General features: G+C 37.5%; 1 protein-coding gene across 1 annotated transcript in view; it reads left to right on the top strand.

Moving 5' to 3' along the window:
- FRMD5 (FERM domain containing 5) overlaps window positions 1-27,465 on the top strand; it is a 384,746-nt gene that overhangs the window by 285,014 nt on the left and 72,267 nt on the right. Inside the window, exon 2 of the mRNA XM_069105921.1 lies at window positions 27,046-27,150. Coding sequence (XP_068962022.1) covers window positions 27,046-27,150 — 105 coding nt within the window. The remainder of the gene's footprint in view (window positions 1-27,045; window positions 27,151-27,465) is intronic.

Raw genomic sequence — 27,465 nt, 5'->3', positions numbered from 1 at the left:
GGAAGATGAATCTTCCAGATTCCAGGTCCAACATTCGATAGATAGATAGTGGATACACTGTGCCACCTAGCTGCCCTTGTCTCTCTTTGTGTATATGTATGTATGTATCCACATACATATGTATATATATACATATATATAAATACACGTATACATACATATATGTGAAGAGAGAGGGAGAATCTCGAACTAACAATATAGATGGTCAATGAGCTGACCCCAGAGTTGAAAAGAAAGATGCAGTCTGGATAGCTTTTGGGAAATTGAAGAGCACTTTTACTGACCATAAGTTTTCCATAATAGCAAAGGTTCATCTTTTCCATATAAACATTTTACGGGTGTTCTGGAACACTGTTGCCTCTGAAGAACCAAAAGAAGCATCACACAAGGGACAATGGAAAGGTGGGTATGAATATATCCCGTGGAGAATTCTGAAGGTCAGTAGTAAAGGATGTCAATCAGTCAGCAAGCATTTATTAAGTATTCACTGTGTTTCAGGCATTTGTTAAAGCCCTTCCCAGTGCTTACAAATACAAGCAAAAGGAAAGAGAACTTCCTCAAGAAGCTTATGTTCAAATAACATATTTGACAACACATAAAAGGAAGCTAAATAGTGGATGGGGATGGGGGTCATCAAAGAATTGCATAACAGTAAGAAGAGATGGAGTGGGTTGTATGACAGGTGGACAGTCAAAGTGCTTCACTGTCCAAATTTCCAATCCCTCCCCTACCCATCCATCTTCCACCCTACTTCCAAAGGAATTTCCTAAAATCAAGGTCTGGCTATGCCACTTCCTCAGTAACCTCAGATGGCACGGTACAGAGTGACCAGGATCCCTCGGGTTTGCTTTTAAGCCCTTTCAGCCTGGTCCCAGGCTATCTTCCCAACCAAAGTATACCCACCCCACCCCCACACTCTTCCTCTCTATTCTGCAGAGGGCCCTTCTGGGCCTGCTCCACGTGATGTGCCTCCATTTCCCACCTTTGTGTCTTTCCATTTGAAATGCTCTCCCACTTCACCTCTACCTCTTGTCAAACCAGGAAAGGAAGGAAGGCCACCAGCACATGGGGTGGATGCCTTCTGTTTTGCTTTTTTTTTTTTTTTTTGGAGGGGGGAAGGCAGGGTAATTGGGGTTAAGTGACTTGCCCAAGGTCACATGGCTAGTAAGTTTCTGGGGCTGGATTTGAACTCAGGTCCTCCTGATGCCAGGGCTTGTGCTCTATTTACTGTGCCACCTAGCCGCCCCAGGTGGATGCCTTCTGGCCAGCTTTCAGGAGGAAATGAGCAGAATAGGCAGGAATGAATTTGCAATCTGCATCTTTGGAGTCAGCTCTTGAATGAATGAGATCCTGGATCCATTTGAGTTGAGTATTGAGTATCTAAACTTAGTATCTTCTATCTTAATGAGTATTTGCTGAATTGAAGTTGTTTGTTGAACTGTGTAGCAAGTGAAGTCTTGAAATGTGGCATTTAGGTGCAAGCTGAAATTTCCAGGAAACTAACTAAAATGGTCATAGGAAAACCATTTGCTTAATAATTCCATGGGATTTCTTGGATAACATGAAAAGATACTATTTATTTAAAAAGATGCAGAAGCTGAAAAGGAAAAGCTGAGTCAGTACCAGCTGGAGAATTAAAAGCTGCTGCCTAGGAGAGAAACTTTGGAAGTACGGTCCAGTCAGGGTGGAGCTAAGACAAAAGAAAAGAAATCACTATAACCAGGCTTTCCTTGGCAAGGTGAATGACCTGGAAATTTTTATTTTTTATATTTTTCTGGTGAATGTAGGTGGAAATATTCTAGCCAGTCTTCTACAGAAGAGGTATCATAGGCTCTCAAAAGTATAAAATCAAAAAATTTTTTCAGACAGAAAATTAGATCATTTCTAGCAATTTCTAGACTTTTCCTCTTGTTTATCTTGGTATTAAGAAAAACTCAATATTTTAAAAAAAATCCTCTTTTCCTTCCCTTCTTCCTTTTCCCAGGAGCTTTCTCTCCGAAAAGGAAAGTATCCCTATTTTTACTAATAGTACGATTATTCTCCTGGTCATTCAAGGTTTTGAACCTGAATCATATTTCTTTCTTTCTTCTCCTTTATCCCACACAAAAATTCTTCCTTATAGTTTCTTTTCACATCCAGGCATTCCCTCTCACTTTAACTGATGACACCCCAGTTTGAGACTTCATCTAATTCCTAACAAGAACTTCTGAACTAGATTCCCTACTTACATTCTCCCTACCATATCTCTCTATTATATCCTGCAACATTACTGCTAGATTAATCTTCCTGAAAAGCTGCTTTTATCTTATCCATCCTTCAAAACCTTCAGTGGCTTCCTATTGCTTCCAGAATAAATGCCAAACTCTTTATCCTTACATTCCAAACCATCCACAATCCGACCCCCAACCTACCTTTTCACCCTTTGCCTGGTTAAGAAAATTGTAGAAACCTCAAAATGAAAGGGCATAGCATTCTCTGGATTGGCAAATGAGACATACAAATGAATAAGATTTCCCCTTATAAATGTTAGTTTTATAGGAAATATCCATTAGATTACAAGGTTTTTCTTTTTCAGTAGGGAAGAGAGAGGGAGAGAAAAATAATTGTTTATCAGTTGAAGAAAATTTTTAATTTTTAAAATACAATGTCCATTTAATCATTAGTGTTGAAGTAATAAGTAATTTTTCCTTAGTTAAGCTTACCTGAGCAAAGAAAAAGAAACTTGGAGTGAATTAACTTTTAACTTCAATTCCAGTTTGGGGAGAGGGGAACTTGGGCCTGGGATTTCATCAGTATTTTGTTATTTTTCAGTCGTGTCCAGCCCCATTTGGTTCTCGGTTTTTCTTTGGGGGCGGGGGGGAAGATACTGGAGTGGTTTGCTATTTCCTTCTCCAGCTCATTTTATAGATGAGGAAACTGAGGAAAACAGGGTTAAGTGACTTGCCCAGGGTCATACAGCTAGGAAGTGTCTGAAGGCAGACACTCCAGACCCAGTACTCTGTGCATTGTATCCTAGCTGCCCATTTATCAGCATAGGAAACTCTTAAGTATGGAAACTTCACTGATGCAGGTAAAAAACTGATCTGCAGCTTATAGTCTTAGAGAATTTCTGGGGGCCACAAAGACAGTTGACTTGCCCAGAGTCATGTCACTCTGCTAGACATATATCCAAGGTGGGGTTTGAACTGAGGGCCTTCTGACAGCAATACCAACCTTCTCTCTACTATTTCGTATTGCTTTTCAGTTTTATCAATAGAAATAAAATCTTAAACCATGTCTAGAACTTGAAACCCCAAACGACTTAAAAAAGGATGGCTTTATGTATGTCTGAGCATACACCCAGAGAAAATGATTTATTCAAACTTTCATACACACATCCCACTAAGAGACTTAGTTCTAAGCCATAGGATACGATCTCTCAATCTCAGCAAGTCCATTATCAGTGTAGGGATTGGTAGCTCTCTAATTGGCAATGGAGGTAGGGGCTCTGCAGGCCCCTCTAAAACACAAACTTGAATTTATTTTTTTAATGAAAGATTATCTATCTACCCAAACATGTACTCTAGTGAGAGCAACACACTTTTTTTGGTGACTCATAAAATCTCCATGACAGATGCTAGAGATAAAACCTGTCAAGTAACTTATTTTTCCAAGAAACCAGGTATATGTGGTGTCCTTTTAATTTAAGGAAGGAATGCTGGAGGATGCAGTTCACATTTTCTGCCTGTTTACTGGTTCACAAAGGAAGATTTAGGGGCACTGCATCACAAGAAGCAAACTGCTTCAGTTTTGAGAGTGTACTAAACTAAAAATCTGCTGCAACTAAGCCAAAAACTTCCTATGTCTTTCTTGTTCCATATGCTTTTCAGACTCAAAACACATTGGAGCCATAATTCCTCTTCATCACCAGCAGGCACCATTGCTATATACAATCCAAAATTCAACTCAAAATTCATCATCATCATTATCCTCATTATGTGTCAGGCACTTTACCAAGCACTTAGGATAGAAAGGCAAAAACACATAGCCCTGTCCCCAAGGAGCTCACATTCTAATGGTGTAGACAACATGCAAACAACTATGTCCATATAATGCAAGAGGGACTATAGAAAGCACTACAAACCTAAGCTACCACCTCTTTCCCCACTCTCTTTCCACTTTATACTAGACCTAAATCATATTTAATGGTGATTTGGAAACAGCTAGAGAGGTATTCACTGCCAGCAATCTGCTGGAGAAGACAGGAGGAGATGGCTCTTGCTGCCAAAATGGACCCTCCAATCAATCAATCAGCATTTAATGATGATTATGTCTCAGGCACTGTATTAGATGGTAGGAATGCAGAGGCAAAAATGAAATAATCCCTGTTCTCATGGAACTTCCATTCTGTTGCATGAGACAGCATGGCTATTTATAAATATATACAAAATAAATAAATTTTTAAAATAAAATAAATAAAAATGAAATATTTTAAGAAGGGAAGGTATGAGCAGATGGGAAGATCAGGAAAGGCTTGTTGCAAAATGTGGTGCTTGACCTGAATCCAGAAAGAAATAAGGGCTTCTAATTGGTAGAAATTGGAATACTCTCCTTTTAGGAGAAAGAGCTGGCTGTTTATGTGGGGAAGGAAGAGGGAGATAAGGAGTGCATTTTTTTTTTATGAGCAATCGGGGTTAAGTAACTTGCTCAAGGTTACACGGCCAGTTATTTCTGGGTGTGGTGCTAAGTGTTGGAGCCCGGATTTGATCCCCAGATCATCCCGACACTGGAGCCAGTGTGCTCTTACTCTCTGAGCCACCTGGCCTCCCCTAAAGGAGTGCATTTTTAAAAAAATGTTTAATATTATGTTTTGCCTGATTGAACCTCTATCATTGTTTACTGTCTCAGGGAGGGGAACAGAGGTAGGGAGAGAGATAATTTGGAAATCACAATTATTTTTTTAAGTGTTAAAAATTGTTTTATATGTAATTAGGAAAAAATAAAATATTACTTAAAAAGAAATGTTTAACATTTTTGGTTATAACATAAACATGAGGTGAGGGTATTGTATATGTTCTAGGCATGGGGGACTGTCGCCAAAGTGAACTCCTATACTCTGCAGGGATATAAAAAAGGAATAAAACTCAGGGAAGAAATTAAAGTAAAAGGAATCAGATACCCCAAGCATCCATGTGACAGGATCAGACAGCTCTTCATTGTAACCAGAAGGGAAAGTGAGGAAAAGAGCTTACTAGGTTGAAATACAACAGGATTGTTGAATGCTGAGAATAACTTCCATTATAATTTTTCTCCTTTTAATTACTCCCTCAACAAAAGTGACATATGCTGTTCCAGCTCTGTTTTATGAGATTCCTTGGCACTTAGACCCCTTGGGAACTGAGCAGTGGGTTGGAGTAAGAAGACCTGAGTACAAATACAGGTTCTGCCACTTACTACCCACCTGTGTGACTCACTTAACCTTTCAGGCAGCAATAATTAGATCATAATATACTATTTTTTTTTACCCTGATCTGTTTTTTAAGGGAAAAGACAGGTTGGGGCAAATGTTTTTCTGATAAACAAATCTTTATATACTTGGTTTTTTGTTTAGAGTAGAAAGTAAGCAGAATTTCTCCAGATAAAATCATGAATGGTCAAATACATCATCAGTTTTAAAATTAAAGGGTTGGAATAGATCAGTGGTGTCAAAGTTAAGTAGAAATGGATCTCCATGTGTTGCATATTAACATGGACAGCCACATATTAACATTTTCTATGTTGTATTTTATTTTGTTAAGCATTCCCCAATTACATTTTAATCTGACTGGGGGCTCTTAAAATACAAGGGCTAGCAAGTTTTTCATCTGCAGACTACATGACCATTTAGAGACCCTCTAGGTCCAAATCTATGATATGATACAATCACTTTCTTTTAGCAACTAGACAGGTAGCAACTCTGGGAACCTAGGCTTCCTTTTTGCTTTTAATTTTTTTCTTTAATCTTTCAAAAGTTTCTAAACAGTTGTAGTGGAAGGTAGATGGATTGATAGTAAGATGAAGAGAAAAAGAAAGATGGAAAAGGAGGGAGGGAGGGAAGAGAGTGAAAACAAGGAGGATAGGGAGTTTAGATACTCTCTTACCACATTTTTCTTCCAAAGTTCAAGACATTCAGTTATTGGCCCTTCATGATTTTATCTGGAGAAATTCACCTTACTTTCTACTCTAACCAAAAAATATCAAGTTACATAAAGGTTTGTTTAGCAGAAAGCATTTACCCTCAACCTAGGTTTTTTTTCTTTAAAAACAGATCGAGGCAAGTCGTACAACAGGTAGTGAACACTCTGTTGTTGGAGAGTAAATAAAAAGTGATGAGTGATTGTGTGATTACTGAAATTGTGTGTGCCTTGGGGTCATATCATACCTCATAAGACCCAACTGGGTTTTTATAAGGCATTGAATCTGGTATCTTTCATGCATGGGATAGCATAGTATGTGTGACAGAAATAATAAGGAAATCTGCAAGTTACACCCCCCCCCAAAAGAAAAAAAAAACCAACAAAACAGATCAAGGTAAAAAAATGGTATATAATCGTCTAATTATTGCCTACTTTAATTTTCTGTTGGTGGCATGTATTTGAGTAATTGATTTTCCTCCTTTCTGTCACGAGGCATGTTTATCCAGGATTGTCTATCAGTTCCCTCCTCTTAATCTTGTAATAACAAATATAATTGAAAATAAACTCCTTGATGCCAAGAGCTTGGTTTGTTTGTTTTGTATCTTCAGTGGCTAGCACATAGTAGGTTCCTAATAAATGTCTTTTGGGATTTTTTAGATCATTGTATTGCTGAAAATAGCTAAGTCTTTCACAGTTCTTCATTGTACAATATTGATCTTACTGTGTACAACATTCTACTGGTTCCACTCACTTCACTTTGCATCAGTTCATATAAGCCAATAATAATAAATAAATAAATTACCCTACTTGTCATTTCTTATAGTGTAATAAATAGTCCATCACAATCATATATCACAGCTTGTTTAGCCATTCCCCAGTTGATGGGGATCCTCTTGATTTCTGATTCTTAGCTACCACAAAAAGAACTGCTATAAATATTTTTATACAAATAGATCTTCTTTTTTGGATGTCTCTGGGATACAGACTTAGCAGTGGTATTGCTGGGTCAAAGGGTCTGCACAGTTTTATAGCCCTCTGGGCCTAGCTCCAAATTGCTCTCCAGAATGATTGGATCAGTTCACAACTCCACCAACAGTGCATTAGTGTCCCAGTTTTCCCACATCCCCTCCAATATTTATCACTTTCCTTTTTTGCCTTATTAGACAATCTGGTAAGTATGCGGAGATACCTCAGAGTTATTTTAATATGCATTTCTCTAATAGTGATTTAGAGCACTAATAGATCTTAATTGATTGATGGTGATCCAGCCCTCTAAACTTATAATGGTACATCCAATAAAATGTTTACTCCTCAAATAGAATATAAGCTCGTTGAGGGACAGGGACTACCTTATTTTTGTCTGTATATTTCCAGAGGTTAGAACAGTACCTGTCACATAAGTATGAATGAGTGATTGAAATCTCCTTTATGCCCTCAATACTCTTCCCCTATTTGGGCTAGAAAGCCAAATATAAAGTATCTTTCCAGAATCTGGGATAAGTTAATAGAATAGAAACAAAACTTAGAAAAAATGTAATGAACTCTATGTCTGTCTGTCTATTTGTCGATCTATCTGTCTGACTGTGTTGACTGCATGGGTCGTGTCCTTAGCTTCTGCAGTAACTGCAGTAAAAAAAAATCAATAAATGGGTTTATGGTAGGAGGGATGTGGCTGGTATCCAATACTGTCTTATAATTCTTCATTGAATTGTGCCAAGTACACTATGGCACTGCGACCAGATAAGGGCAATATTTTAAAGACTGGCAGATAGAGCATTAAAAGAATTATTCAAGGAAGGAGCAAGGCCCCATAGACTGATGGAATTTCCTGATAGAGCCTTCGTGAGGTTTTTCTAGTGGGATTTTTTATGTTTGTTTTTAAAGAAAAGAATCTAGGTCCTATTTTAATTAGGTCAACCATGGAAGCCTTTTCTAGATTCTACTTCCTCTTATATCTAAAAATGAAGAATTTGGATATGAGATCCCATCTACTTACTCATTAAGCAAATGCCTTGGATCCTTGCAGTGGTCAAATGTGACTATCCAGCCAGTTTGTAATGTGCAAGGATCTTAAATTCAGATGGAGAAGCTCTCCCCAAACCAGGAATGAGTTTTTTTTTACCGGAGTGACTGTTACACCATATGTTATGTTTTCACTGAACTAACTGCATTGCCGATCTGTTTTTCTGGGAGCCATATTGAAATCTCCCTAGTAATGGTGTAATTGAAAAACTGTAGAATAAGACCAGTCTTCATTTCCCATTTCTTCCTCTGGCTGGTTGTATAATCTCAGACTCAAAGGAAGTTACTAATTCTCACACTGTGTACCGCACAGATCCATGAAGATCCAATGAGATAAAAGAGTATGTAAAACTCTTGATAACCATAGAACATTATAAAATGTAAGTTATTATTTTTATTCTTTTCCCTACTTAACCTTGCCCCATATTGTTCCTGTTTTCCTGGGGTAGGTTTAAAAGTCAACTGATCACATATGATGTGGTGGTACACCAGAGGTCAACTTTGGAATGGATTTCCAGTGGTCTGGATGAATTCTCTTGAGCTGGACTAGGACAAGAGTTTCCTCTCTATGAAATGGAGAATAATTCTTATCTCCTCTGCTTTTATAAGATGTTATAGGAAAGAGTAAGAATAGATTTGAATAGTCCTTTGATCAATGGTTAGTCTATCCATGATAATATGACTGAGAACATTCATTCAATATATTTGCTGAATACCTCTTGTATCCTAGGTACTATAGAGCACACATACATAAATATGACAGTCTCTGTTTATATTTTTTCTATATGACACAACATAAATAGTAAGTTCAAGAGTTAAATAACAACAGCCAACAATACAAAAGATAGATAGATGATTGATCAAGAGATAGATAGAAGATATATTAAATGCTTATCATGTTCAGGCATTGTGCTGGGGATATAAAAATAAGAAAACAAGAGACTCCTTGCTCTGAAGAAAGCTTGCATTCTTAATAGGGAAAAGCAAAACACAAAGGGAGAATAAAAGGCAAAGGGGGGAACAGTACTTGGGGTTGGGAGGAGGCCAGTATAGAGACAGAATAGACGGATTAGAGGCAGAATGAAAAGGGAGAGCAGCAAGGCTGGACCTTTCTCAAGATTTGGATGTTCCAGTTGGAGACTCATCAGTCACTGAATTGGCCTCATTGAATAGAGTCCTGGTGTCAGAGGTAGAAAGAGGGCAGGCAGCGGTTGTAGAGGTGAACCAGAAGGGGAGAGTGAGAGCAGTTGTAGCTTAGCTTTCTTATGATACAAAGTTCCAGGCATGACCATAATTGGAGCCTGGAGGACAGAAAAGATAAGGTAGATGATATCAAATAGTTCTGAGATGAGAAGGGGAAAAAAGGAGCTCACTTCAGATGGCCTCAATTTTCTCCAGAAAGTTCTCAGGTGAGAAATGGGAAGGGGGAGATGTGGGAGGAGAGGAGAGATTTGACATATAGCTTTTGTGGGGGTTGACATAGGGATCAATTAGAGAGATATAAAAGTATTTTAAGGGCCCAGTTAAAGGAGACCATACAACTGGAACTAATAAGAAAAATATTATTAAAGTGTCTCAGTATTCCTCAAAATGAACTACATGCACGTGATTGACAACGTTTTCTCTTTTAGCAAGCAAATTTTAATCACTTGATCCTCATTCATCCGAATTGGGCAGGGGGGATCGATCGGTTATTTCATTTTGTTTTATTTAGCTTATACAGAAGTCATTTTGGGCAGTTATGATTCATCACAGAGAGAAAAATCAAAAGTGTGCTTTTAGTTGCAGCATGAGGGATATGGATTATAGACAAGAAAAAAGCTAATGGGGTAAGTAGACTCTGAGAATGGATTGCCCAAAGATATCATAGAACTTTTCTTCCTAGAAGTTGTCTGTGCTTTTTGAGAGGATAAATGAACTGCCAAAGTCTCTATAGCCTGAAATATTTAAGATTTAGCAGTTCCAAAATGTCTGTTTCACTTCTCACCTCTTTTGATTATCTAGGAGTTATTTGGTTGTCCAAGTTGTGAATGATCCATGTCCTCTTCTACTGATTATCAACATTATTCAGCACCTCTACCAAAAGGTAATAAAAGGAAAAATAATCCTAAATCAGGACTCATTCTTAGTGGCAAAAGGGACATTGTCATTGATCTGCTGATGGGTCTTCTCACTGAGGAGCTTAATGAGACAGACTGTATCACTTTTACCCTGACTCTCAATGAAAGTCAAGGAAACAGTGGCTAGGGATAAAGTGGGGTGGGAAATTTTTATCTCCAAAAATAATTCAGTTTGAGAGAACCACTACCAATTCAACCCAATTAGCATTTACAAAACATCTACAAGGTACAAGATACTCTTCTAGGCACTGGAGACATCAAGATAAAACAAAGAACAATGTCTATCTTCCTGGATACATATATCAATACTAAGTATATTGACTTATACGGAAATACCCTTGTAATCAAGTCTACTATGTCTGTAAGCATTATATGATTTAATAGGATTCTTCTCTTTCTTACAATGCAATGTCAAATGGCCAGACTCATTGTAGGATTATAGTTTTGCATTAACAGTCTATATCTCTCAGGGGTACTAGAGGCAGTTTCTACATTTGGCTAGGTTCTATTTAGTACTGTGTATACCCTTTTGCCTAGCAATGGCACTAGACCTAGGCCTGTACTGCAAAAAAGAACAAAAAAGAGGAATATACATACACAAATATTTACAGTGGCTCTTTTTGCAGTGGCAAAGAACTGGATATTAAAGTGTGGTTATCAACTGGGGAATGACTGAGCAAATTGTGGTATATGAATGTAATAAAATACTATTGTACTATAATAAATGACAAAAAGGACAGTTTGAAAGAAACCTGGGAAGATTTCATGAACTGATGTAGAATGAAGTGAACTGAAGAACCAAGTGAACAATTTGTACAATAATAACAATATTTTAAAGATAAACAACTTTAAAAGACTTAAAAATAGTGCAGTGAATCAGTGCAATAACCAAACACAATTCCAGGGAACTAATGATGATTCATGCTATCTGCCTTCTAACAAAGAGAAGATATACTCAAGATGTAAAATGAAACATAAATTTTTTGACCTGGTCCATGTGGGGATTGTCCATGCTTTTTGTGAGATTTTCTTTTTTTTTTTTTTTCCCATGGTGAGACATGGAAGTTAATAGGGAAAAAATAAATACGTATTAATATAAAGAATAAAGTTTTTAAAAACTTCTTTTTAGTTATTTCATGTTTACTTATCATTAAAGGAAAATCATTTTTCTAATACTGTTCAATACAGTTCATATAACAGTCCTATGACAAACTGCTATCCTGCTATTATTCTTTTATGTCTGATGATCTGTAGACTGTTGATTAGGTATTTAAAGTAACTGCTTTTTGTCATTGAATAAAAATATTAGGATGTGAGTTCCACTAATGAAAATTCACTAAAAGCATCTTTGGCATAACTCCAGTAGCAAACAAGAAAATGGGAATGATATGTATCGCTTCCTCTTCTCACATGATTTTGATTTCTTTTACTAGAAATTTTGAAAAATTTTCATTTCATATAACTTGGAGATTGTGGGTATTTGGTCCAGTGACATCTTTTTAAAATGTTGTTCTTAAGTGTTTATGGATCAGTGTTGCATCCAGGTACTATGTGGGCAGCAGTTCTGTCTGTGATGATGCCCCAGTTCCAATTCAGTTTACTGCTTGAATTCTTAAGGGATACTTTGAGGTCTCTCTCTGTAGCATGGGAATTTGTTGTCTGTCAGTCCATGAAAAATAATAAACTTTTGCCCTATAACTCTAGCTATCAAGTCATGTCTTGCTAGATATTAGGTAAATGCTGCATTTTTACAGCTTCCAGTGATACATGGTACCATTTCTACATATAACCTGTGTTGATCACCAAGTCCAAGCTACTTAATGTTAATCCTTCTGTAATTTCTGGTGGCATTGACCTGAATTGCCCTCATAAACTCCTCTGTTTCCATAAACAGATTTGCAAAATATATTTTCATCCATTCATTTAATACTTCTTGGTCAACATACTGTTGGCTGATGTTGCAAGAGAAGGGTCCTTTGGAATTTCCTTGGATATTAGCCATAGAATAGTCTCCATCAGAGGGTAAAGCACTCTGTTACATTCAGTGAATCAAATGGTATGTACCTATTATCAGCTCAGTGAAATAAGGTCTGCTTCTTTCAAAAGTATTTCTGTAAGTTTTTTGACCAGTTGCTCATGCTCTAAGAATATCTATCCATCCTCTTCCTCCTTTTTGGTGATAAAGTATTAATGTCTCTGCAGCCTTAGTGTGATGGCCCTGTGTTTCATTATTATTGTACAAGTTCTTTTTATTTCCAGCCATTCACTAGGCTGATCCCACTGCTGATCAGCATTGAAGCTTGAACTTCTCTATTTTTGATATGTACTGGTTTTCTCCCTCCTTGGGTAGCCTAGTAGCCTCCTTCTTGTGGGAGCCCACCATTTTAGTGCTGGACTTAGTTCAAACATCTAGTTGACTTTAATTGAACGAGCTTAGGAGCTCAAGTGATCCACCAATCCTGACTTCAGCCTCCCAGATAGCAGGGATTATAGGCATGTACCTCCTGCTCAGCATGCTGAATTCTACTCAGAAGATTTGATTAAGTATTTAAGTCTAAGTAAGGGGCTTAAGCCATCTCCCTGAAATATGCCATATTTTGTCAGTTGTTGTTTATTGTGTTGTTGTTGGGGGAGAAAAAGCATTAGGTGTTCTAAGACAATAAACATTCAACTTGTAATGCTATCCTAAATATTTTCCTTCTGTAAATAGATGATGGACTCTTTATGTTCTTTTATTAAGATAATTAGGATTATTTGGACTCAGAGATGCTTAGGGTACTGTGTTTTGAACCATTTAAGTCACTGAATGAAAAAGTTTAGTTCTGCTAATAAGAAGATGCTGGGATATATGGCTACATAAAAATGCCTTCATAAAAGAAAGGTAGAATCATCTCCAGTGGTGAAAAATAAATTGGGATCATTTCTTCTGGAGTATTCTAAGACTGATGAATCTGTCCAAATTATAGTGCTTCAGAATTAGTGGGGTCTGCATCAGGTTTCTTTATACTTAAAGCTATATTCAGAAAGCAGGTCAACAGGAGTTTAAATTCATTAGCTTTGTCTACTTTTTTTTTTAACAATGACACATTAATACATCTTTCTAAATTAACCCTCTTCTGGCCATGTGGATAGATTAAAACTTTTGACTAGGATGCTGAAAAATTGGATAGAATTAGCAATGCCAGTGAAGTCAGGAAGTCACAAAGTATGGACATAATAATAACAATGCTTTATGTGTGTACCGCATTTTTAGCTGTTCAAAGTGGTTTTACATCTATTATCCCATTGGATGAATGTCAAGAAAATAAGATCCAAGAAATATCCTGGGAATTTGCAAAAAAAAAAAAAAAAAGGTAGAATGTATAACTCTATCAGGGGAAGAATGTTCCTTCTAGGAACATTTGATTTATATGCTAAATGCCACATCCAAGAGCAAATTGTGCTGACAGGTGGGTAATTGTGATGGGGTTGAAATAATAACTCTATCACATTGATATTCCTATAGTTTTCTCCCAAGAATTGGTGGCCAGTGCAGTTTGTTCAAGAGTGTCATTGGAACAGGGAACAGTGTTGAATTCAGAGAGTTTAGAGCATGTCTTGCTATTTGGGGAAATGCAGTCCACCTTCTGGATAAGCTATAGGCTCACTATTGGCTTCTTTTCTATGTAGCCAACTGCTACATAGTTGGCCTCTAGTTTTTCATTCTGTTTTCCCTAGGTAACAAGGCCCAATAACAATTTTGCAATTTTCTCACATCTAGCCTCCAGACACATCACTTTCTTTCTAGAAATTTCAGTGGAGAAGCTTAAAACCATATAGTCTCTCCCTGTACACTGGAAAAAGAGGCATTAGTAAATGGGGTTCATCTAATGGATAGGTAGTGCAACCCTGACTTAGAATTCATTCTTTGGAGATGGTAAGTTGTAAAGAGAGAATCTTGCCACCCCTCTCTGTTTCAGGAAGAAACAACCTGAAATTTTGTGTAGAGAAAAATTTATGCCACTCTCTTTTGTTAACTGCCTTTCCTTTGATTCTTCTCTCCAATGACTAAGTGACCAACTAGGCATGATCTGGGAAAGCCCTGGAACCAAGCAAGTTTTGAAATTCTTGAGCCTTGGGTTCTGACTTTCCCCTTTCCCCCCTCATCAACTGCTATCTTGATGTGCATTCTTCTGGGAAATCCAAAGAAGAAGTCTGAGGATACAATTAGTTCCTGTGGCATTAACTCCAGAGAGAAGCAATTATACTTTTTTTTATGAGGGATAGCGGCCCTGAGCTAATTTAATGAGACATACTTTGCCAAATACCTTTACTCTTCATGCTAATTAATGCCAAAGCACTAAATGGTAGATCATCTTCTAAAATAGAATTCTACTCAATTCCCCTCCCTTCTTCAATCAGCCCTTTCCTGGGTGTTAGGAGGATACCTGGGAGGAAATGTCTTTGATTCTAAGAAGCCAAGTAATACTTCCTCAGAAGCTATGGGCACTTTGATGTTTAGGTTAGCAGCATACAGGCCTTTTCTGTTGAGTTAAGGAGTGGACAAGTCTGAAAGTGTCCCTACAAAGCGTAGACTAGGTGCATGTTCATGGTCTAAGGACCCCACTGTGCAGACTTCTTCCTCTTCCCCTTCTACTTCCCCTTCTCCTCCTCCTCCTTTTTTTTTTTTTTTTTTGGAAGCAATCAAGGTTAAGTGACTTGGTTACAGAGCTAGTAAGTATCTGAGGCCAGATTTGAACTATGGTGTCCTCCTGATTCCAGGGCTGATACTCAAACCACTGCTCCACCTAGTTACTCCTTGTGCAGACTTCTTAACTACCAAATGAACTATCTTTGTTAGAACAATGGCCAGGGTTGGTTGTGTATTCTGATCCAGGGAAGAATTTGATTGTGATCATTAAATGCATTATAATATAATAGAACATAAGCTCCTTGTTAATGGAACTATTTTGTTCTGTTTTAGTATTTGCATCCTTATCTGCACTCTGAATTTAACAGGGACTTTAAAATATTTCTTGGATTGAACTGAATTGTTGCTATTCTAAGTGAAAATAAACCACAGAAGAATCTGCAAACTGTGAGCTCTTTGAGGACAGGGACTGGTGTGTGTGTGTGTGTGTGTGTGTGTGTGTGTGTGTGTGTGTGTGTGTGTGTTTGCCTTTCTTTGTATTCTTATTGCTTTAGCACAGTGCATGGAACGTAGCTGGTGCTTACTAAATCCTTGTCAATTTGATTTTACTGTTATAAAAATATCTGAGATTTCCCCCAAGCCTTTTGTATCTTCTCTTCTGAGATATCTTGAGACAATCCCTCATTGACCTCAAAACTGTTACTTCCAGCACCGACCTCCTCTGCGTATTTCTGGTCTAGTCCAACCACTCTTCCCATCTGTTTTTTGTTTGTTTGTGATTATTTTATTTTATTTTTAAGCAATTGGGGTTAAGTAACTTGCTCAAGGTTACACGGCCAGTTATTTCTGGGTGTGGTGCTGAGTGCCTGAGCCCGGGATTCGATCTCCAGGTCTTCCCAACACTGGAACCGATGTTCTTACTCGCTGAGCCACCTGGCCGCCCCTGATTATTTTATTTTTAGTGCCGTTTCTGTCACCTCATTTAGTACATCAAGGATATGACATTAGGTAAAAATGTGGCTGACTTTTCATTGACAGAGAAGAGTTCATTAGAAGAGTCTTTAGAGACCATTTTCTTTATTCATCTTTCTGTTGTCCCAGTTTCATTCTTAAATGCCCACAGGATGATATGTCTTAGTAGGTATCTCTCTCATCAGGTTTTCTGTTCATTTCTTTTTCCCTCCACTACTTCTCATTGTTTTATGATGTGAAGCTACTCTTAATCTTCTACTGTTCTTCATAAATGAATTTATGTTCTAAACTGATGTGGCCCTTGGCTGCCATATCCCTCTGCTTGGCAAGGAGATCAAGCATTTACTGGCTCAGGTGATTTCTAGGCTCTCGTGTTCATTTCATTAAGACAATTGATTTATCTTGCTTTAACTTCTTTCACAAATGTCTAGAACTGGTGTTCACATCCCTTTCTCTGTCCATTTTCCATAGTTTTCGCATGACTACCTTATTTATAGAGTTCCAGTCTGCATTGTTTTAATTGTACAACATATCTATCTCTCCTTTTTTATGCTAGTTTTGTGTTGCTTTTTGATCTTTGCCCTTCTTGTTGCTTTCTTTCCTTTAAAAGATAATCAACTGCTTTATGAGTAGGGGAAAAGTTCATAACTAAACAAGACATAGGCAGTTTATTCTTTCATAACACAACTAATGTAGAAATATGTTTTACATGATTACCCATATATAACCTATATCAAATTGCTTATGATTTTAGGGAGGGGGAGAGAGAAAATTTGGAATCCAAAACATTTTTAAATGAATGTTAAAAATTGTCTTTACGTATACTTGAAAAAAATAAAATACTATTTTAAAAAAGACATGGGCTCACAGATGGTAAAGTGGACAATTTTAGTTAGATAAAATTGACAAGTTTTCATAGAGAATCATCCAAAATTAGAAAAGAAGCAGGTAAATGGAGGGGGGGGAGGATTACAGCAAGTTTATATAATAAAAATTTCATTTCTAAGATATATAGGTAAATGATTTAAATGTAGAAGAATAAAAGTCATTCCCCATTTAATAAATGGTCAAAGGAGAAAAACAGGCAGTTTTCAGAGGAAGAAATCCAAGCTATCAAAACCCATATAAATATACTCTAAATCACCAATAATTATAGCTATACAAATTAAAACAACTCTGAGTTTCTACCTTACACCTCTCACACTGGCAATAAATGAATTAAAATAGAAGACAATAAAGGAAATTTTTAAATATTGAAGGGGCTATGGAAAAACATGTCCATAAATGCACTGTTGGTAGAGCTGTGAATTGGTCTAGCTATTCTAGAAAGCAATTTTGAACTCTGCTCCCAAAGCTATTAAACTGAGCATACCATTTGCCCCATTGATTCCATTAATGGAGTGAGAGAAGGTGGACTTTCACTGATTAGAAAAATTTGATTCACTTTTTAAAAATATATCATTCGATTTTTCTTTTTGGTGATCCTGTGTTGTACCCACTGAATCCAACACTTTGTCCTGTATACACATGAGGTTTCTGTATGCCTTTGACCTGTTGTGTCTTACTACTACTGAACCTTGTATTGAAGTCACTGCTATATGTTGATTTAAATATCAACTGTGGTTGTTATCATCTTTATTATTTAACTTTAGGTGTTATAGAGTTCTTTATGGAATTTCTCTGTATCTCAAGAGATGGTGGTATTCAAACTGAAGTTATTTTCCGGGTAAAGTTTTGGGTTTGGTTGGTTGGTTGTTTGCCAGTGCTCATTAAGAGCACTACAATCATTATAAAATGACCAAGTATCCCACCCAGTGCTGTTTATTGTTGTCTTTGAACACATCATTAAAACAACTCCACCAACTCCTTTATTTGCCCCCTCAATGAGGACTTGTGAGATACTCCTATCCTTATCAGCAATGTCCTTTTGTCTTGTTTCATTAGGAGTAAAAAAAAAAAAAGTCAAGGTTTGTATGATTCATTTCTTCCATTAGAAGGTCCACTTGTTGGTCACTGGACAAAAATGTCATATCTGCAGTACAATAAGCTAACTTAATGTTTATAAACAGTCAGAAAATCATGTAACTCTTAGCACCATCTGTCTCCCTTTCCCCTACTTTGTCACAATCACTGCAAAAGGGATCCTGCAAGGCTGAGACCCATTTTGTATTTTTCTTTGGTTCATGGATTGCTGTGGCTGAAGAATTTATCACTAAGTGGCCAGGCTACTGTTGATGAATGCCCTCATACTTGGCTTGACCAGTCCTTAGGAAATCAATATAGTCTGTTGCTGGGACTCTATTTGAACTTTTTCTAGCATGGTAGAACCCATTATCTCTTATGTGAAAACTCTGTCATATATAGTTTTTTTTTTAAAGAATATATTGAATTTAATGTAATAGTAACAAAACTACTTTGCTTGTCTGTGCCCTCATCTTAATTTTCTGTTGTTCTTTTCTATGTAGTCTTAATGTTTCAATGATATTCTTTTCTTCTTGGAGTATGGCATCATTGACACTACCCATAAATCCCCCACCTCAGCTAATAGAAATCCTCCCTTGAAACAAATAGGTATAGTAACACAAAAGAAATCAACATTGGCCATGTTTGAAAATATATCCTTGATTCTGTCCTCTAGTCTATCACCTTTTGAACAGTGATTTTCCATTCATGTGATGTATGCAGTTTTTAAGTCCATTACACATACAAATATTAAGCTAGCAAAACTATTCTGACTTTTAATGCAAAGGTCTAGGGAATGGTGAATCAGGGAAAGAAGAAAAGGTTACTTTTCTTCAGTGGCAAGTACAAAGCAATCCTCTGTTGGGTTTGGTGGCTTTCTGACCCAAGTTTCTAGCCTATTCATTATACCAAGAGGAAGAATGGCCAGGTTTTCCAAAGGATTTGTTATCTTTGCCTTTTTTTTAGAACGTAGGACAATAAAATGAATCGTCAAATTTCCCCTGTTTGCATGGAGAATGCATTTACCCTAAAGTGTGGGAAGAAACAATATTCTTCCCTCAACATAGCAATGTTCCCATTTTCAGTGTGTATGCTTGTGTGTACAGGCACACGCACCTGCACACACACACACACACACACACACACACACACACACATGGCATAATGAGTGTTTTGTAACAGCGTGGCTGAATTTTCAGGAATCCTGCAGCTGTTATGTGGTTAGTCCACAGAGAAATTCAGCATTGGCTGGGAAAACACAACAAAAACTTACTAAATCAATAGCACAAAACAATGATGAGTTTTGGATGAGGCATCTTTTATTGTGAAGCAGTTCTAAACCTCACCTTGGGAAAGGCAGAGGACAAGGTTTGAAACAGAAGTGATCAGCTTATCCTCAAACTGGTTTTGATTTTTATTCTTCTCTGTAATTGCTTCCAAGCATAAGGAGTCCACTTAGGAATAAGGAAGCACCGACTCTTCAGACATTCATCATTATGAATAGGACGAGCCTTCCTTCTGGCAGCAGACTTGTGAGATGTACAAGAGAATTTAATGTTTCTGCTCAATGTGTCTGTATTGCCCTTTTTTCTAATCTGGTATTGGCTATTCGTGATGATTTAGTTATGGGTCATAGGATTATAAATTTAGAGCTTTACGGGACTTGAGAATTCTCATTTTACAGAGGCCTAGGGTACTTAAGGCACCTAGGTGACTCAGTAAATAGTGCCTGGAATCAGGAAGATTCATCTTCATGAGTTCAAGTCTTACTCGGACACTTACTAGCTGTGTGACCTGGGGAAGTCATTTAATCTTGTTTGCCTCAGTTTCCTCATCTATAAAATGAACTGGAGAAGGAAATGGCAAACTACTCTAGTATTTCTGCCAAGAAAACCCCAAATGGGGTCACAGAGAATCGACCTGCTTATGGTAACATTCACTTGGACACAGTGATCTCCAGTGCCCAAGATGAAATGAGATTCCTTTTCTCTAGCTATATTTTTCTCTGTATGTAACATTGTATAGCAAGGAGTTAAATCAGTTTTATGACCAGTGATGGTACCGCTGCCAGGACACCTTAAGGTACTACAGCTGGCACATAGAACTATAAGCTATTACTTGGCATCATAAAAATTACCCTAGCTTACTGAGTCTGACTGCAGAATGGGGTTGTTGAGACAAAAAGAGCTGAAGCTGTTAAAGCATTAGTTGGGGTTAATTACTGCAGATGCTTAAATAGATAACTTTCCCTCTGAACACTAATCTTCTCCACACAAGACCCTACCTTCTCCTTCCAGAACTATTTCCTATCTACATAGAACCCTCCAAGGTGCTGATGGTGGAAAGTGTGACTTTCTCCACTCAGGAATACTGTAATCACAGACTAGTACATTGATGCTTTCTGAGAATATAGAATGGAAGAAACTCCTCAAGAAGGGTCTGACTTTGACCTTGGGTCAGGCTTCAGTTGTCCTAACACTAGGGAGAAGTATTTTGCAGACGGATTTTTTCCAGGTCTCACATGAGAGTGAACTGCTTGGCTTCTTCCTGTGTGCACTGGCCGCCATTCTCTCTGCCGCATCAGCAATTCCAGAACAAATTGTGTTGGTTTACAACTCAGCAAGAAAAATGTGCTCCAGGGCCAAGAGCTTGGCAGGTGTTCCCTCCCATCAGGGGCCATTTTTCTAGTTAAAAAAGAAAAAAGGGAAAAAAAAATCGACACCAAAGTTAGGAAAATATGGGACAACGTATATATTCTTGGAGCTGTGTTTCTAGCTTTTGTATCTTGAGCGTTTCCTCTCCAATAGACTGCTAAGACTCAGAGAAGCAGTACACGAGTCCAAAGACAGGCCATTTACATAAGAAATGGTTTCATACATCTCTGAGGAGCTCAAATATAGAACATTGTCCAATAGCTGAATTAATGCAGATCTTTTCTGTGACATTAAAGTCCTTTTACACAGTATCTATTCATGAATTTAGTGGGCAAACAGCAACAACATACCTGTCATTGGGAGAGGGCTTTTTAGCAGCTAAGCAAAAGAATGAAATATTTTACCCACAAAGAACTTAAATACAGTGCCAAATAGGGATGGAGATGCAAAATGCTGGCAGTAAATAAGGCCAAGTAATTGAAGACCATTGGTCTTTTCTGCTCTCAACGTCACTGGTCCTTCAGATCTTCAGTTTGAGACCTAGAAGGACACAATTTTCAGGTCTTACCCTGTCTTCCTCCATATCCAGAGTTGGGTTGAACCTTTTCTGCCCATACATGTTCTGCTTATTGGTCCACAATGACAGAGAAGTTACAGTGTGCTTTTTCCTGCCCTACTTATTCATTCTTTATAAGAAGGATTCATTTAAAAAAATATATAGTATTTTATTTTTCTCAATTACATGTAAAAACAATTTTAATATAATTTTTTTAAATTTTGAATTCCAAATGTATTCCTTCCTTCCACTTTCCCTAAGATGGTAAGCACTTTGATGTAGGTTATATATGTGCAATCATGTAAAACATATTTCTGTATTAGTCATGTATAATAGGTGTTTTTAATGTATCCAAATGTCTAATGCGTCTAAAAATTCTTAACAAATTTTTAGAAATTGATAATTGTATGTTAATAGTATTAACTTTTTTTGTAATCCTATGTACTTTATTTTATGTATCTAAAAACATTATTTTGAGGAGTGATAAGGGAGGTTCCTGCTTCAAAAAAGATTGAGAAACCCTGCTCGTTTGTAATAGCAGTTTAGCCATGGTGTCAAACTAAAATAGAAACAGATCTCTGCAGGCTAGAGATTGACTTAGAAAACCACAAATCACGGTTGTCTATGTCATATTTTTATTTATCTTGCTAAATATTTTCCAATTACATTTTAATCTGGTTTGGGCTCCACTCCTATGAGTTTGACACCTCTGCTCTAAAGGACAATACTCAGGCCTATTTAACTTCTTATCACAGTGCTTTGAGAACTAGGAATGCTATGATGATGTATTAAAGAGAATCACCAGAAAAGCTGAGATTGCATTTGCATTAAAATCCAAGATTTAATTTCTTCATTTCAGTTTACCTTTGCTTCAAATGTCCTCATAATTGGTGCTCTAGCATTGTGACTAAATCCCTCCTAACCTTTCAATTCAGTTGTGTATTTCTTCAGTATAATCAATGGCACTGACATTTAGCAAGCAATAAGCAGTTTGTGGTGCAGAGGTGACTAGAGAAAAGAAAATTTTACATGAATTTTCCAGATCGTGGGGCACCATGCCCCTAAATCCCACAATGTGGAAGGGATAAGTGTACCAACACCTTCATGAAATCCTCCCTCACTTTCCCCTTCCCCATCTTCCACCCCTAGGATGTCTTTCTCTCCTCAAATTTCCCATAGTATTTTGCTAGGACCCCTCCTTTATGCTTTCATTGTCCCATATATCACAGTTACTTGCAAACAAAACCTTCTGTCTATTAAATTGTAAATAAATTTTCAAAAAATCTTTTTGATTTTAAGCTAAGATTGAAAGTTCAGAATTTATTTCATATCTATTGTTGTCTCCCTGGTGCCTAGCAGAGCACCATCAATCAATCAACAAGCATTTACCAAGCCCCTGCAGGATACAAGACACTGTCCTAGGCACTGAGGATACAAAAACAGAAAATGAAACAATTCCATCCCTGTGCATATTAGCTGCTTAATAAATTGAGAACATGACTGGTATGGAAATATGTTTTGCATTATTACACATGTATAACCCATATCAAATTGCTTATAGTCTCAAGGAGGGTGGAAGGGGAAAGAGGGAGGGAGAGAATTTGGAACTAAAATTTTTTTAGGGGGCCACTAGGTGGCATAGTGAATAGAGCACCAGCCCTGAAGTCAGGAGGACCTGAGTTCAAATGGGGCCTCAGACACTTAACACTTACTAGCCGTGTGACCTTGGGCAAGTCAACCCCAATTGCCTTGCCTTCCACCTCCAGAAAGCAAAAAAAAAAAAAAAATTAATAAAAATAAAAGAACCATTCATGAGAAGGTAGCAAGTGATTTTTATCTTGAAGGAAGAAAAGTTTTCTTGAAAGCAGAGGTGAGGAGGGAATGCATTCTAGGCATGAAGGACAGCCAGTGTAAAGGAATAGAAAATGGAATATCATGTAATATGAACAAAGAGACAGACAATTTAGCTTGATCTCAATGTAGGAGGGGGCATAATATATAGCAAGATTGAATATATAGAGCATGAGCTCTGACAGCTCTTAGAATCATAGATCTAGGGCTGTAGGGGATTCAAGAGGCCATCAAGTACCATCTTCTTGTTTTAATGATGATTTAGATTTAGCTTGGTGGTTCAGTGGGCAGAACACTGGAGCTGGAGTCAGGTAGACCCAAGTTCATATTTGGACACTTAGTAGCTGTGTGACCTGGACAAGTCACCCTTTGTGTGCCTCAGTTTCCTCATCTGTAAAGTGTAAACCTCCCAGTGTTGGTATAAAATGAGATAATATTGTAAAGTGCTTTGCAAATTATATTAATATATGGGGCTTTTTTTATCATATAGATGTTTATTATTATTGTTGTCTTTGTTATTATTAAGGAATTTGCCCAGGGTCACATACAGTAAGTGTCAGAGTCAGAATAGGGGCTACCAACCCATATGTCTGTCATCTGAGAGCCCTAGACAAGCTGGAAGGGGCTTACCACGAGGTTGGCTATAGGGTGATACATTTTTAGTCATGATAACTGTTGAAGACCATCAACTAAGTATTAGAGGGCTGATGGTCTGTGTCAGTAGAGGCAATACAACAAAGCCAGGGTTTGTCAAACACTCTTACTCTCTTTTTCCTTGAGATGGGGGAACTCTGAGAATTCACATATGCTGGATTCAGAGTTGCTATTGCTGCATCCTCCATAAGGGCAACAGTGGATGGTTGTTCTTAGGCAGTTACCAGGATGAAAGAAAGCACCTCCCTTCTGGGAGTCACCTAAATGGACTCTCAGTGACCATAAACCAGAGCTTACTAGATCAGGAATCAGTATGTTTCAGAGGGACAAGGACCTGAGATGGAAATAGAAAATCCAGGAGGGGAAGGGAAGTGACCAGGAAGGGAACTAGAGGGAGGGATTTTCAACCAAGGAGGTTAGAACAGGATCAACTGGCATGCTTCCAAGAATCTAAGCGATGACTTTTTATCTAAAACAATTCTTTTACCCTTTTTATGGCAGCAAAGTGCATTTTCTGCTTCCATCTGGGTCTGATGGGTCTGTATGGTCATGACCAGAGTCTTCCTGACCCAGACAAGGCAGTGAAGATTATGGGCTAGAGAATATATCACTTAAAAAAGTCAGCAGGATGTCTGAGATGCCACTTTACCCACCCCCTTTCCCAGTTCCACACTTGGGTCCTGTTAAAGAAACATTTTTGCCTTGTGCCTGGCAACTGATAGGAATCACTTTAGACGGATTGACATGTATCTCAAAAAGGAACTTTAACCCCTCAAAATTACTGCCATAAAGTCAGAAAGTATCCTTGCATAGCCAGCATAGCGCATTCCAGGAAGGGGAAGGAGGGGAGCAGTCTTCCTCTTGCAAAAGTCTTTGTTGAGATTTCTTTGTTCTCAGGGAGAAGAGGATAAGGATTTTGCTGTTGGGGTTAAGCACATAAGTTCTCTGTACCTTGTGATGCCTTTCTTGGTCTCCCCCTGCTAACTGCTATTAATTCTCCCCTTCCTCAATTAATTTATGTTTATTTTGCATTTATCTTGTTTAGTATATTGCAGTAGTATTGTCAATTGCGAGCTTGACTCAGATTCAGGGAGACATGAGTTCAATGTCCATCCTTTGATATGTATCAGCTAGATGACCCTGGAAAAGTCACTCGACCTCTCCATAAACCTCTCTACTCTAGGCCATTGGTGTCAAACTCAAGTAAAATTTTGGATCACTAAACTGTAAATTAGGATCTCTAAGGGGTGTGTATTGACTTGGTTTTAAAATGTAGTTATTTGTTTAATTGTATTTTTATTTATTTTCTTAAATATTTCCCAATTACATTTTAATTTGGTTATGCATCCCTGATTTATGTAACATCTCTGCTCTAAGCAACTAAGATTATAAAGTGAAGAGAAGCATTACCAGCATTGGCAAGGAACTCTCCACGTGGGAGTTCTCTATATCAATGAAATCATAGTTTTAGTCTTCCCTCTGAGATAATCTCTAATTTACCCTTTATAGATCTTATATGTACATAGTTGCGTTGCATGTTGCCTCCCCCACTGGAATGTGAATTCCTTGAGGTCAGGGACTGTTTTTGCCTTCTTTGTATCTTTAATACTTAGCAGAGTGCCCGGTATATATTAAGCACTTAATAAATGCCTACTGGTGATTTGACTGTCCCTATTCTGATATTTTATATACTTTTATATGTACTTTTCTTCCTGAATAGAATATGTTTCTTAGGGCAGGAAATATTTCATTTCTGTCTTTATGTCTCCAGTAACTAGTACAGTGCATGGTACTAGTAGGCACTTTGTTTAATAAATCTTTGTTAGTTGATTGATGAATGATTGTTGAATGATGAATGAAAACCTTTGCTCCAAGATGAATCTTTTTTTTAATGTTAGCTCTTTATTGTGAATTAGCAAGCATTAATTACTGTAAAACATTTCACTAGGCATTGTAGGGAGACACAAAGAAATAATTGATGTCCATACCCTAGAGGAAACAATAGTCTAGTCTAGTTTGATTGATAAATTTCAGCTAACAAGTAATGTTTGTTATTTACCTTTTTTTATTTTATTATTTTTATATTTTTTACTGTATTATTTTACTATTATTATTTACCTATTATGTGCCAGACACTGCTCTAGGAACTGGGAATGTGGAGACAAAAATGAAGTATTCCCTGCACTTAAGGAGGTTATGTTTTTACCGGGGAAAACAACATGTACACATAAATACAAAATAACAGGAGGTAGGGGGCGGGGTTGTGGGGGAAAGCACCTGTAGCACAGGAATGAAGAAAGGATTCATGTAGGAAGTGATAGTTGAGCTGAAAGTCATTAGCACAATAATGATTTGGGGCTCATATAGTTTCCTTTTTTCATTTATTTCCTTTATTTTTAATTTATAGAATAAAATAAGCATTTCCATAACATAATATTTTAAAAAGATGATTGCACATGAAACTGCAAACCTTTATGTACAACTTACTATTCCTTTTAAATATGTAATAAAGTTATCCTGTCGACTTTTTGCGCTCCTCCCCATGGCTAACATTAGATACGAATATGTATATATATATATATATATATACACATATATATGAAAAAATCATTCTATACATACTTCTGTTCATCAGTTCTTTTTTTTACTTTTATGAGTGAGTTCAAACCATTCACACTCAAAGTTATAATTCCTATGTGTGAATTTCCCTCCATTTTATTTGTACTTGCTATTGTCCTTCTCAGTCTCTCTTTTGACCCTATCCCTGTTACCTTATCTTCTCCCCTTACCCTCCTATTCCTTATTCTACCCACTCCTCTTAGCCTCCCTTAGCCTCTCCCCCCACCCTCCTAAATCTTAATCTACATACCCTTCTTAAAAAGTCCCATGGTGAGGGGGGTGGCTAGGTGGCCCAGTGAATAGAGCACCCATACTGGAGTCAGGAGGACCTGAGTTCAAATTTGGCCTCAGATACTTAACACTTACTAGCCATCTGACCTTGGGCAAGTCACTTAACCCCAATTGCCCTGCCTTTCCCCCTCCAAAAAGAAAAAAAAATGTCCCATCAGGATAAGTCTCTACCCTTACTCTCTGAGAGAGTATGAGAGAATGTATATTATTAACATGACCACTGTTAGATGTATAATGTCAAAAAAAGACAGTGAATTGATTGAACTAAGATTTACTATGGCAACTGGGGACATGAACATAGATCAGTGTCTTGCCTTATATCTCATCTTATCTCTTATGCCTCATCAATGTCTAGGTATCAAGCTCTTTGAGGGTGGGGACAGTGTTATTTAACTTCTATGTATTCTTAGCTCCTGGCACTATTCTTTGCATAGTGGCACTTAGCAAATGTTGTTGAATTAAATTATTGAAATGAATAGAGGTATATTTTAGGATGGTCAGTCTGGGGTTGTGTTGAAAGTGTCCAACCATTTCTCAATGGCTTGTTCTTTCTTTCCAGAGAGATGCCAAAGGCCAGTACCTGTTTGACCTTCTTTGCCACCACTTGAATTTACTTGAAAAAGACTATTTTGGAATCCGTTTTGTGGACCCCGATAAGCAGAGGGTAAGTCTGAATTTAAAGAATAACGGGGGCTTGGGGTAGTGAGCAGTCTTTTACTGGTTATCTAGACTTTAACCCTAAGGATCAGGCTCCAGTAGTGTTGACTCTTCCAGTAGGACATCATCTCTTAGAATCATAGAATTTTAAAAGGTAGAGAGAACTTTAGAAGTCCATTAATCCAATGCCCTAATCTTATAGTAACCACCAGGGGGTGCTTCTCACCAGTTGTCTGATCCTGCTTAGTTGTTCGCTTGTATCTGACTCTTCATGACCCCATTTGGGGGCTTTCTAGGCAGAGGTAATGGAGTGGTTTACCAT

The sequence above is a fragment of the Petaurus breviceps genome, unplaced genomic scaffold (assembly GCF_028583685.1).
Source record: "Petaurus breviceps papuanus isolate PSGF00001 unplaced genomic scaffold, PetGlider_PUasm1.0 77, whole genome shotgun sequence".
NCBI classification, from domain to species: domain Eukaryota; kingdom Metazoa; phylum Chordata; class Mammalia; order Diprotodontia; family Petauridae; genus Petaurus; species Petaurus breviceps.
Note: the sequence above shows the minus strand (reverse complement) of the source record. Positions and strands in the feature narration are given on the sequence as shown.